We start from the raw sequence: 14269 nt of genomic DNA, 5'->3' as shown, positions 1-14269 counted from the left end.
AGCTATGTTGCTAATCCCTGTTTGTGCAAGGAGGAAGAGTGGGTGTATGGGGGGGGGAGTAACTCACACACCTGCGGCTTACTCCTCCCACTTCACACACCTCCTACGTTGTTTCCTGCTCCCCGCAAAATGACGCAAGGAGAAGCAAACATTACCTGTCTAACTTTTAAATGCTTGATGAAAGAAACATCTTCCTATAGGAGGAGATACGAGAGACAGGAAAGAGTTAACACACACACACGCAACTGTGAGGTATTAATTAATGCACGCACCCCTGCACCTGTTTCCAGTGTGAATAGATCTTAACAAAGCAGAAGCCAACCTTCATGAGCCACCTCTGTGTATCTGTCTCTGCGCTTTGCTCTCTTCTCTGTGTGACGCCCCTCCCACCGCAGAGGATCTGATAATAAAAGCTTGGCCTGGTCTTTTGTTTTTGTGCATTGTTCATTAGCCCGGCAGCGACAACAGAAGCACACTTGATATGCTTGGCTTGACTGGGTGTATGGGAGCAAAGCAAGGTGGGATGGGGGCTGTGCGTGCATGTGGGTTTGTGCACCTACAAGGCACAGGGGGCGGGATCGAGAGGCAGGGGGTAGCTTTGCACGGCTGCTGTGCCATTAAAGAGGCAACTGGAAATTAAGGGCTTGCAAACTGACAGCACACGTTGAATAAGAAAATCTCCAACAGCTGCTAACAATAAGGAGATCCTGGACATTGTGCACTTTGGAGAGAAAGCCCGGGCTCAACATCTTGTTTGACCTTTTTGTATGTCGTCAATCTTTACATCACAGAGAAGCCACACAGCTAATGTGAAATGTGGTGCAGGATTAGTTCAGTCTTGCTTTTTTTTTGGTGCAGTCCAATATATCTCAAAGAGATACATTTAACACACTAAATTTCATTTATTTATGATTTACTTGAACATTGTGAGACTTGAAGTAAACACTTCCACTTGGAACATATAGGGATGGGTACCTTTGACATTTGAATCGATTCGGTTCTAATTCCCGGTACCTAGGAATCGATACCGGTACTTAACGGTACCAGTTTTCGATACTTTTGAGTGTTTATTATTTTAATTCTCTTTTATAATTAAATATATATTTTTCTCAATATATAACCATATTTGATAAATATCACGATAAATAACATACAACTGTTTGTATTTTAACATCGTCCTTGTAGTTTTATAAGCTGATAATTAAACTGAAGCAAACATCTTTACTGTGAACTAAATTTACTGTGTATCTTCATTCCTTTACCGTCTTTTTTCATTTGATTTTTTCTACTGGGAAGTTAGAATTTCCGAGGAGAAAGCGAACGCACCATTAGCTGATAACAATGGTGGCAATGGAAGCTAACATACCAAGCTAACGTTATCTTAAACAGTTTATTTAACTGCTGGAGCAGATTAAAACGATGATGCCTCACACTTAGATCGTTGTCACTGGTTTCATCTTCACCCATTCACCCGTCGCATTTAGTAAAGTGAAGCCAAACTTTAGAGTGCGTTCGTGTTCTTCTAGTCGGAAATTTGGGGTTCTGAGGAGAAAGTGAACGCACCATTAGCGGAACGGAAGCTAACATATCAAGCTAACGTTATCTTAAACATTTTATTTACCAACCGGAGCAGATTAAGATGAGGCTGTCTCACTTAGATCGTTGTCGCTGGTTTCATCATCACCCAGTTACCCATCACATTTAGTGAAGTGGACCCAAGCTTTAGCGTACGTTCTTTCTACCATGCTGCTCTGTTTACACCTGGCTCGCAGCGAGCGACGACATAACGCTCTTGCGCATGCCTAGGCAAGTTCTCGTTATGATGGACGGGTACCGAAACGAGGCACCGTTTCAAATGACGTGAATCGGTGCTCAGTCGGTACTGTGGAATTCGGTCGGTACCTTAAAAAGTACCGAATTTGGTACCCAACCCTATCTGTTACTGCTTGAATGAATGAGTGTTTGGCTAAGTTAGGGTTAGGGTTTTGCTCAGACCAGTAAAAGGTCCGATTTGTTTTATTTCTGATTGGTTTTAGTCAATTCTTGAAAACTGGGGGGTAAAAAGCAGCATTTTAAAGTTGTATATTGGTTGATGCCATTTAAGCCACCCATGCTAGATACTGGCCCATTCCTATCTCTACCCAATGTTCGGTGCAGCTTTCAAACATAGCAATAAATAGGAATGTTTGCAGGGTTGTTGTGTGAAACAGGAAGAAGGAAATACTGAAACAAATATGGAACACCCGGTTTAAATGATTTATAAACAGGTAATTACTGTAATTCTAATATTTCTTCTTTATTCACAGCACTTGCAGAAGTTGGACAGCTCTTACAGCCAAGATTCGTGCCTCTACCACTGCACTTTGTGTGACTACTCCACCAAAGCCCGCCTCAACCTGGTGCAGCACGCCCGCTCGGCTCGACACCAGCAGAACGAGGGGCTGAGGAAACTCCAGCTGCACCAGCAGGCCCTGGGAGGTGACGAAGATGGACTGAGCCTCCTTAAGCTGTTTCATGTCAAAGAGTGCCCCAGCAGCCAAGGTCTGTGATCTTTCAACCTGCTTTGTTATGCTCTTACTTCTCTCAGCAATGATTTTTACCTGCATATTGTGTCACTGCAAACCTTCGTGTTGCTTATGCTTTTGGTAAATTCACTCGAATTCGTACCCGCGCCTCCTTCGTCCCTCCTTCTTGCACAAATCTTTCTTTCTTCTGTCAGTCCTCGCTCGGGCCCCGACTTCTCTCCCTCCATCCCCGGGCTTCCATATCCACATCACGTCTCTCGATACAAGCCCGTCCATTCCACCTAATCTCCCCAAAATGAGCATACTGTTCCCATTAGGCTGCTGCTCTTATATCTCAAACACACAAGCACACACCGTCCCGTGCACTGGGACATCCCAGGCCGGCGAGGAGTCAGCTTATGAAATTTCACCTTGGGAGGATCTTACAGTGAAAGGCCTGTACACACACATGTTAGTCTCACACACACACACACACACACACACACGCACGCACGCACACACACACACACACACACTGGTGTATGCTATGGCTACACAGTCTCTCCCTGGAGTGAGCTTTCATTTCCTTTCTCATGACCAAAGCAATTTGGCTTTCATTTAAGAGTCTTCGTCCTGCCAGCAGCTAATAAGTGTAACAGAACTGTAAAACATTCAGAGACACACACAAAAAAAGGGAAAAAGATTAATCGTTTTTCTTTTGAGTGGGGGTTGGATGGTTGGTGAGGGGTTGCAGGGAGTAAGGGGAGGGGGCTGCGCTTTAATTTAAACCAGAAGACGGAGAGGCAGCGTCCATTATTTAGTCATCCCTATGTTAATGCTGCTGGGAGAAAACGAGCGCTTAACTTGCTTTTGCTTTGCTTGACCTGAAGGGAGCGGGGAGTGGGGCCGGTGCAGGAGGGGCGGTGGTGATACGTTTCTAAAAGCAGTCTAGCAAAGCAGCAAGCAGTACATCCACTCTACATCCACTCGTGTGTGTGTGTGTGCGTGTGTGTGTGTGCGTGTGTGTGCACGCGCGCGTGTGTGTGTGTGTGTGTGTGTGTGTGTGTGTGTGTGTGTGATACAATACAATATACAATATATGATACGATATATGAACCGATACGATATGTGATGTGATATATCTTTGTGTGTGTGTGTGTGTGTGTGTGTGTGTGTGTGTGTGTGTGTGTGTGTGTGTGTGTTTGTGTGTGTAAGCTGTGCTCCCCAAAGTGTTCTATTTGCCCTGTACCAGTATTCCCAATACAGATGGAGACTAGAAGCTTAACACACACACACACACACACACACACACACACACACACACACACACACACACACACACACACACACACACACACGAGCAGCAGTAGAGCTCCCAGTCCTGAAGTAAAGAATATTGCTGGTGAATGTTTGGTTTTAATTACACACGGATCAAAGTTTCAGTGAGAATTGGGGTGAAGCAGCAGAGAAACATGCTTAGATAAATCATTACCTTACACTTTAACACACGCAGCTTTTCCTGCTCTCTCTTTTACTTTCTCTCTCTTTCTCTCTCCTTTTTTGTCTCCCTCCCATTTCTGCCTGTGTCCATTTTTTCACCCAAACTTCAAACCTCCCCCCCGCTTCCCTTGTCATAGTTTGTGCTGGTGAGCATGCTTTAAACCTGTAAAAAAAGCAGAATTTCCTCGCCTCACTTTCTGTAACTATTAAAAAAAACAGCAAATTAGCTACGTGGGCCTTCGTCTGATGCCACGTGGTGAATTTCCTTTAGGAAGCTAAGGAAAACTCTGAACGCTTTACAGCATCCGACATGTTTTAAACATTCCATGCTTTCGTTCTTTTTAAAACACAGAAACAGTTTTGTTTACCTGTTTTGTCGCTACGTTTCGCCGGCAGCTGCAGGCTTCCTCGGGCTGACGCTGATGGTGGCGCGTCACTTCCTTCTCCGTTTATCCACAGGCAGCAGAGGACGTTGTCGCCCTCTGCTGCCCGCTCTCCCCTCTCCGACTGCTGCCCGCGGATAAACGGAGAAGGAAGTGACGCGCCACCATCAGCGTCAGCCCGAGGAAGCCTGCAGCTTCCGGCGAAACGTAGCGACAAAACAGGTAAACAAAACTGTTTCTGTGTTTTAAAAAGATCGAAAGCATGGAATTAGAACCACGACCCAGCAAGAACACACCTAAGATGTTTTAAACATATTTTGGGACGCTTCCGTTTATCTGATGCATAAACCTTCCAGAGTGCATGATAGGGTTGTGATTTCTTTACCACTTCCAGGTATTTAGCAGGTGGAGAAAGCAAGAGAAGCACAGACTTTATAGAAACGGAAGTTTGTTGTTGATTCGAACATCTTGCAACACAAAAAAGGTTTTAAACCACCGAGTGTTCCAAAAGTGATGCAACCGTTTTAACGGTTGGAAACGGTTCTATAGTAGGCAACGTTTTTGGGTTTACGAACACTTTGCGTGCATGTGCACATGGGTGTGTGAGTGTTTGTGAGGCTGTTTGTTTTCTGGGGCTACAACTCCTGACTCGAGCACTTTCTGTTCATTAGAGACTGGTATGAAAAAGATTAATTTAAGTGCTGACCGGTATCTTTCTCTTAAAGCCTGGGACTTGGAACCAAGCCGGATAATTATAGGCTCATTTGGGAATAAGACTTCTAATGCTCTGGACTTTATGTACATGTGAATGGCTTTCATTAAACAATTTGGATGCAGATTTTATGGCCCAATTAAGGAAACACTAGTGCAGAGACGCACTGCAAGGGTAAAAATATGTTTTCAGCAGAGACAGGAGCAACGCCTTTGCTGCATTGTGTGAATGTCAGGGTTTGTTAATGTATGTGTTTCGGGTGTTAAACTCCATTACGTGTTTACCGCTCGCAGGAGTGGGAGTTAGCCGTCTGTGAATGCAGCGAAAACTTTTCAGGATGATTTTTCATCAATGTCCCTCGCAAACAAAAAGCCCACTGTGGGCACATTTCTGAGATAAACTGTCCCTCTCTGTGCACAATTATAAGTGATAAAGAAAATTGAGTTTATAAAATGCCAGTTTGCATCAGAGGAGCTAGTATAAATGAGTTCCCTCTCAGCAGCGACCACGCCGTCTGGCTTTGAGGGTCGTCCAAAAGTTATTGGAAGAATCTGATGATTTTTTTGTGTGGTTTTTTGATGTAATGCAGTTACCGAAGTGAAAAGGATGAAAAACAGCAAAAGACAATTTATGCGTCATGGGTATTCTGTCAACACGTTTTATAATTAGAACAATTTTTAGCTGAAATTTCCTTGACATAATGGGCTCTGGAGTTTGGCTGTTCAGTGATTTTTCTGTTATACGTGTATATTTGTTTAGCCATAAAGCGTATTGTGATGAGGTGTGTGTGTGTGTGTGTGTGTGTGTGTGTGTGTGTGTGTGTGTGTGTGTGTGTGTGTGTGTGTGTGTGTGTGTGTGTGTGTGTGTGTGTGTGTGTGTGTGTGTGTGTGTACGTGGGTGGATCTTTGCCCATTAACCCTGTGCTCCATCATGTGTAAAGCTCCACATAACCAGCCCAAGCAGAAACATGGGGCCTTTTCTGCATACTTTCTGTTTTTTTCCCTCCCTCACAAAAAAAGAGAAGCGAGATGGGATCTTATGGAAGTAATTATTCCTGAGAGCCCAGCCTGTCATCTATACTCCACCACCCCACCATCCACGCATCTCCATCCCTCCCTACCACCCCACCCACCGCCACCCGACATGCATTAAAGAGGGAGAGGATCCTCTTTGTCTGCCCCCCCCCCCCCCCCCCCCTCCCCATTTCAAACAAAAGACCTCTTCTGACTTTGAGAGACCAACAACACTTTTATCATGTGCGCTTCTGTGTGTCTATGTGCGTTCCAGATCCTTTTGTTTTCTCTGAGTGATAAGGCTCTGGGACATTTTTTTGGTCCTTGTCAAATTACCGTAGCCATGCTAACCGTATACGTAGCAGCTGTAGGCTAAAAACAGAGGCTAATGCACTCTTATGATCCCCATGCTCGTGTAAGGATATAGATGCATTTGTGTTCATCCAGCAGGAAGTGATGAAACGTGGGCACAGATGAAGTCTGCCATCTTGTTTCTAACTATTTGCTTCTAACCCAATTCCGACTGTATGCTAACTAAGCTAAATCACAAGTGTTCATTCTTGGAACAGGATATTCTCTTGAAGTACTTCCTGATATTTGGACATCTCACCTCTGATTGGCTAAGAGCAATGTGACTCTACTACTGACTGAGTTTACTTTGCAACATTGATGGTTCACCTCTGCACATAACACAAGCCTAGTCTTGCCATGTGGTGGAGTTGCTAATGCTAAACACTTTTAATCGGCCGAGATGCTCTCTGCTGTTTCCTAGACGCTAAACCAACAACAGCGTTCTGTGTCATGAGTCAAGGTGACATCACACTGTCAGGCTTTTTAAATCGTAGCGTTCCACCATCTATTTTCTATCAGAAGCTAATGCAGGAGATAGGTGTAGGAGACTATTTCCATGTTCAGCCTACATAAAAAAACTATGAGTGACGGATTATAATCAGAAATAATAATTAAAAAAATGTTTTTCAGTGAACCACATCTTTAAGATATGAAGTTTATCCCTGTTCCCTTACTTTGACTCCTCCATTTCATCCTTTTTCTCTGGGTGGTGGAGGTGGTTTTAGCCATTCCAGTGGTTCGCTGCTGCTTCTTCTTCTTTTTTCTCTTTTGGGCAAGGCCCCTTCTCAGACAGAAGTCTATTTCCAGGGTTTGTCTCAGTAATTTGTGGCCATTACATAAACATGCATGGATGCCCAGAAGAGGGAGAGAAGTGATACAACACACTCCCAGAACTAGCTAACCGCCGGCGTTAGCGCAGAGGTGGCCATTTTGTTTTGAGGACTGCTTGGAGAGGACGAGAGTTGCTAAATGGTTGTTTCTCATGCGCTCGTGCTTTAAATCTCTGTTTTTATAACTAAATCTGGTCAGGAAAGGTTAGAAAGTTGGATGCATATTGGTTTGTTTTGATGTTTTGGACGCCGATTTCTATGCTAATAAACCCAAATCGTTACCCCTTTTTGTAAAGTATTGGTTATTTATGGTTGTTGTGAAATTTTTAATCATTTGTCAAATCAAAAAAAGGAGACACAATCATATATGTATGCCATTATATTTTTGTCAAGTAGCAATTTACCCCCAAATCTCCCAAAAGCATATTCTCTGTGGCAGAGGGAGTTAAAGATGTGGTCTTCTTTATTTTTATTTTATTTTTTGAATAATTCCGTCCAAGCAAATTATAATTACTTTGTGGTCTCCACATTGAGAAAAAAAGAAATGTCAGCGGCCTGACTTGTACCTCGAGTGAAAAAATGAGCTTCATTCACCATAAACTATTTTTGAAATGGTGTGTCGGGGCGGTCCGGGCTCAGGCTGATTGTTTTTCTTTTCTAGCTGAGCAGCTCTTTGGTGAAGGGGTATTACCCAGGCTAAATTGTTCCCTCATGTTTTCCGCCAAGGTTCTGTGCCCACCACACTGACAGTTATAATTTGCAGAAATTGCACTGATTATCTGAATTAGCATACCTGACCAATGCCACATTAGACTTATTTACAATACAAAGCCGTGGAACTCTGAGGACGCATACTAAATATGACTTAACCCCTTGAAGGGAGGGCTGGCGTCATTGGTGATATCCCAAAGAGCCGAAGGCCCCTCTCCGTTTGGGGACTCCGGAAGGCGGAATGTAAAGCACATTTTTCCAAACTCGCAGGTTCTTTTCTGATCTTTCCTCTTTCGTATTTTTTCACCTCTCAGCAGTTGTTCCCATCTTCTTTTTCTCAGCCCTCCCTTTTTTCATTCCTCTCTTTATTTTCCCCTACCTCCATTCTTTTTGCTGCTCGATCCCCTTATGTACATCCCCCCTGTCCATTGACTCTTAACCACAGATGGACAAAACAATGGGCCGTGTCACACAGCATTAAGACAAACAATCCGCTGATGGGAGCAGGGCTGTGTGGAGCCGGAGCCGCGGTAACCAGGCAATGTGCTCGTTGGGTCCAAGCAGCCGCTAATCTCAGACAGCAACGATGCGATTCACAGATTGAACACGGGGGGAAGAAAAAGCCTCCATGTTGTGCACATTCGAAGAAAAACGAAGCAGCAGTGTAATCAGAGTACTTTCAGGAAGAGTAAAACATCATCTCGTTCTCTCTGAATGCTTAGCCTCATCCATCAATAGGAGGTATGGAATTGATAGCAGCTATTGATTACCAATAGGCTAAGGCTAATCGTCGCTTACCGAAGGAAGCGTTGCAGTAACAGCAGCTGTCAGAGGCTTGTTGTGTATGTAAGTGTGTGTAGGTGCGTGTGTGTGTGTGTGTGAGACCCTCAGGGTTTCAGTAGCCGTAGCCGTGCCTCTCCATTGTTTACTTACAGCAGACTAATGGCCTAACAGCAAGGCAGCACATGTTTAAAAAAGGAAACATTCAGGACGTGGCTTTTCTTTCCAGAAAAAGGGGAAATGTATGTTTTGCCTGTCCAAAAAAATAAAAATCCCTGAGAGATGGGCCAAGTTTCACCTCCCCACCTATCTGAGTAAGACCCATCTCCCCCTTGCTTCTTTTCTTCATCTCCCTAATAGGAAATTTGAGCACACTGTGTGAGATTAAAGCAGAGAATCAATGCCTTGTGAGCAATCATTTCCAGACAAATCTCTTTCATCTTTTTTTCTCCTCTCCCTACGTTCTCTCGTTCGTTTTTTTTTCTTCTCCTTCGTCTTCTTCTTCCACCTCCTAATGCTAACAGGGGGTCCTGTGTCATGACATCCCTTTTGCTTTTATCATGTCCTAATAACGCTCTGAAAAATAGAGAGGGAGAAAGAGGAATGTGACAGAGGAGAAAGGATGCGGGGGGAAGAGGGGAAAAGAGCCAACCAGAAATGGATAGACTGATAAAAATCTACCGAATGAGCATGGGTCTTGATTTGTGCTTTGATGTGGATGTCTTTGTGCAAATTAGACAAATATGCCCGCTGCTCTAGTCATCTTGAAGCTCTTCATAAGGTGCTGTCTGCCTCTGCTTTTTAAAGACGGGAGGAACGAAGGGAAAAAATGAGGGACAGGTTCATTTAAGGGCATCAAAATATAGATTTTGTCAAATTTAGTTGACTGAACAGAGATAAAAAGAGCTTTAGAGAAGTAGAAGGGAGGACAGAGAGAAAAATAAAGAACAAAAGAAGACCAGATGATGACACATCAGCTTTGTTAGGCCTAAAAGCTGCTTTGCCCAATGATGGTGCAGAAACACACTCGTACACACACACCTCGGCCAGGCCTTTGTTTCAGAAGCAGGTTAATGGGGAGTGGGGAAGAGGAGCATTGCAATTTTCTGCTCTTTAGGCACCAGAGAATTCTCTTCAGAGTAAGAGAGACCAGACTCTCAGTGTAATAGGCATTTTACGCCCTCATCACCCCTTTTCACACACAAACACAGACGCACACTCGCCAGAAACATTCGGAGTGAAATAGGCATTCCATGGCGGGTATCGCCGGTCCCTGGAGTGCCGGAGAGTGTTAGACATGCACGGAGTCGGCAATGAGACAATCAGCATGCTGAAATTGAAACCTTGTCTGAAGTTGCACGAGGAGAGGAAGAGGGGAGAAGAGTCTGGAGGGGAGCAGAGGGCAGGAGGAGCGGTACGGAGCTGGAGGAGTGGAACGATGGAGGAGGAGGAAATAGGAACTGATGTTTGTTTCATTGGCTCATAAGTGATGGCACAGATAATTATGTCGAAAAAAGAGATGCTCCTTTTAGCAGGGCCAATGAGCAGCTGGATCTGTTTTTACTAGTGTGTGTGTGTGTGTGTGTGTGTGTGTGTGTGTGTGTGTGTGTGTGTGTGTGTGTGTGTGTGTGTGTGTGTGTGTGTGTGTGTGTGTGTGTGTGTGTGTGTGTGTCCATCAACTGTTGTCCCCTCCAGTCACATCAAGTATAGAACACATTAGAGCTTACATACGGTGTGTGTCACATCAAATCCTTCAGCTTAATTAACATAAAACACACACACACACACACACACACATTTCTTGGAATCATTTTAATTACTCTGCAACATTGTGATTATTACTATCTCTGCTTTATATACCCGGGGTTATGAAGATGAGTGTGTTCACCTAGAATCTCTGCACTCTCTCTGTGTGTGTGTGTGTGTGTGTGTGTGTGTGTGTGTGTGTGTGTGTGTGTGTGTGTGTGTGTGTGTGTGTAAGTGATGCTCCCTTGACTTCAGATTTAATTGTCTTTTTAATGGCAATATTCTGCCATGTGCCGACTCTATGTAATGACTCAGGGTGTGTCAAAGTGCAGGCCAGAGCTGTCCGCTTGAGTTAAGCTCTTCCTGTCTACTGTAGAAACTGCCAGCGTACACACACACACACACACACACACACACACACACACACACACACACACACACACACACACACACACACACACACACACACCTCATGAGAACACACACTCGGAGGCACAGTATCAGTGTGGGAGTTCCTGTATCTGACATGAGATTAAGAGGGCCAAGTGGAAGAACGTCGAAGAGCTGCCCTGCTGCATTTGCAGGAAAGAAAAAGGACTGTCCTGTCACACACACATGCATGCTCACACACACATGCATGCTCACACACACATGCAAGCATCCTGTTCTGTAAGTGAGCAGTAGTCTCTGTTGCATTATTCACAGTGGCCGAGTGATCGAAGCTTGGTTCAATAGCACTAAAGCGGTGCACGCTGGAGAGATTTGTCTTACAAAACCTTGACACACACACACACACACATGCAGGCACACATATGCTCTCACACACATTGATTTTTAGGTGGTGGGAATCTCCTAGGCTTTGGACGAAAGACAGGGACGTAAGAGGGGCTTCCCCCATCAGAGAAACCCCTGACAGTAAGACTCTCTCTGTTTCACCCATTCTGAATCTCTCTCTCTCTCTCTCTCTCTCTCACACACACACACACACACACACACACACACACACACACACACACACACACACACACACACACAACACAGGGAGAATGCTGAAACGGCATGTTTAATTCTCACAAAATCAGATTCGGCGATAATGACGGCGTCCAGCGCCAGCGTGAGTTATAAAATCAGAGAGGAAAAAGAAAAAGTTGAAATGGGAAGAGCGCGGATGGTCGTCTTAGATCTGATGTGGTTTCATTTACTGCTAGATGAACTGATGGGAAAATAAAAAGCAAGAAAAAAAGCCTAACTGATCATATTTCTCTTTTTGCTGAGTCTCCTCTTTTGCATTTTACCATCAGGGGGCTTTCTGCAAGCGCGGCAGAAAAAAGAAATCATGCATTGCCTGATATGTCACATCTTTCTACTGCACTGTGTGTTTTAGTGCATTTTCCTGCAGAGGAGTGTTTAAACTTAAGTCTTCGCTTGACTTGAACGGCGTTTTTTAAACACTTCATTTAGTTTTCCCATTTTCTTCAGAGTAGGCCTGGCAGGCTTAGACATCCCCTCCAGGTTTTTGTGTTTTTTTATTAGCATGTATCGACGAACCACCACTTGCATGCCTGTAAACACTGAGGTACACACACATACACACACCTCTGTGCCCCGAAGACATGTGATCAGGCAGACCCAATCCCTTGTAATCATTCGGAGCTCCCTCATGCACCTACATATTGCTCCGCTTCAATCCCGAGTAATGGTTTGGGGCAGGGGGCCGAAGTGGTGGGCTTCTTTCCCTTAGCCCCAGTGTCTTAAGCTGCCATTGATTAAATGTTAACTGATATACTCGGCCCTGGCAATCTTGTTAGAGCTGGAGCAGGCAGGCAGCTCGACAGACAGTTTAGGACCTGCACCCGCCTGATCAATAGCACAGATAAAGATTTCATCCATCAATGGGCTCCCAAAACAAAAGGTACCTGATACCTGATTAGGTCCACTGGGAACACACAAACACACCGATTTGACCATGTGGACATTTCACATTCCCGCATGGATTGAAGCACATGAGAAGAGGATATAAATGCTTGGATTAGCAACACACTCCTTTTCTTCACACTCACTTATTTTGTCCAGAATAATCCGTGTAACAACCCCACACCTAATGGTGTAATTAGAAGAGATGCACGCTTGCACATGTGCAGTCGAGCCTGCAGAAACAACAGCTCTGACTTTTCTTGGATGAAGGTTAATTATGCTGTGTTCATTTGTTTGCCCATGCAGGTGTGTGTGTGTGTGTGTGTGTGTGTGTGTGTGTGTGTGTGTGTGTGTTTTTACCCGGGTGTGTGGGTGCACACGTCCCCTCTGAAAATGCACCTGCATGGAGATAGCATACACATGCCAGAGGCGCCTCAAAGTGGCGGGATCGATGCCTGGGCGACCACTGCTGTTAAAGTGCATCAATAATGTTCCCCCATCTTCTTCCCATTGTCACGGGGCGGTTTGAAAGTCCAAGCTGAGCCACAATTTAGACTTAATTATTAATCAATAAGAGGAGTAATTTGAATATCGATTTTCCCCTTTTTTTCCTCAAATTGTTAACATATTCCACACCCGGTCTGTTCAGCTTTTGGGTTTTATTTGGGGGGGTTACAACTACGAGGATAATCAATACTTCCTGTTACAATCATTTGACAAAAGCTGTGACATGATAGCATAAAAAAATCCCAACAGGAGGTTTTGATTGGGTTAGATGGCCGGAGATGGTCAGATGAAGCTAATGATGCTCTGAAACTTTCTTTTTTTGGATTGCCAACATGAATTATCATGAGTTTCACAGCTGACATTTTCCCAGACACGACTAGGCATCAAGTCGCCCGCTGAGAACGATACCCGTTTAACTTTAACCTGCATTTTGCTCAATGAAATTAAATCACAGCCGTTTTAGTCTCCTCCTCAGCCATTTTGAGGGGCTGTGAGATTTTCCAGTGGCATGTCAGGGGCTGCAGCTCTAATGCAAGGAAACATGGAGCTTTCTGTTTTTTGACGGCTAGTAGAGATAAGGTAGAGATATGGCTTTAGCACTGGCTCATATCTAAAACAGATCCCACTCGGGAGGGTGTGTGCGTGTGTGTGTGTGTGTGTGCTGCGAGAGTCAAGGAAGTGAAGGAGAAGGAGAAAAAGGAGGAGGAGGTAGCAAGTAAAGGGAATATTGTCAATTCTCTAAGTGTCTCTCTTTCTTTCCCTCTTTCTCTCCCCCACTCTTCCTCAGTAATCTGATTTATTTGAAGCATATGTGTGCTGCTCTGTCTTTGTCTGCCTCTATTAGGGCCAGTGGGGGCCCATATGACATTGTTTAGCCAGTAATGAAATGGACATTTTTTGCATGTTTTTGAGAAAGTCAGAGGAAAGCCAACACTCCTTATGTGTAACTGTCTGCAAATACCATCTCCAGGGCCGTAAGTCTGTGTTTTCCTGTGTGTGTGTGTGTGTGTGTGTGTGTGTGTGTGTGTGTGTGTGTGTGTGTGTGCGTGTGTGTGTGTGTGTGTGTTAAAAACACAAACTTGTGCTTTCATGTGTTACAGGTTCCATGTGGGATCTTTAATTTGATTCACGAAGACGATTCTGAGAAACCTAATGAATAATTTGTCTTGAAGACATTTGTCTCCATCTATGATTTTAGTCCAACGTTGAAGAACCTTTTTTTTGTTTGTTTGTTTGCTTTACATTTTTATCTTTGATCTGAACACACTGTAAAACCACCAGGATGCAATAATGAAAATAATATGTTACAATTGAAATT

The 14269-nt window shown here is 44.2% G+C and overlaps 1 protein-coding gene across 3 annotated transcripts in view; it reads left to right on the top strand.

Annotated features, from left to right (window-relative positions):
* zfhx4 (zinc finger homeobox 4) overlaps positions 1–14269 on the top strand; it is an 83586-nt gene that overhangs the window by 44422 nt on the left and 24895 nt on the right. For all 3 annotated transcript variants that reach the window (XM_015955388.3, XM_015955387.3, XM_070553376.1), the window contains exon 6: positions 2307–2541. In XM_015955388.3, the coding sequence (XP_015810874.3) occupies positions 2307–2541 (235 nt within the window). The remainder of the gene's footprint in view (positions 1–2306; positions 2542–14269) is intronic.

Source organism: Nothobranchius furzeri, chromosome 7 (genome assembly GCF_043380555.1).
Source record: "Nothobranchius furzeri strain GRZ-AD chromosome 7, NfurGRZ-RIMD1, whole genome shotgun sequence".
In the NCBI taxonomy this organism is placed as follows: Eukaryota; Metazoa; Chordata; class Actinopteri; order Cyprinodontiformes; family Nothobranchiidae; genus Nothobranchius; species Nothobranchius furzeri.
Note: the sequence above shows the minus strand (reverse complement) of the source record. Positions and strands in the feature narration are given on the sequence as shown.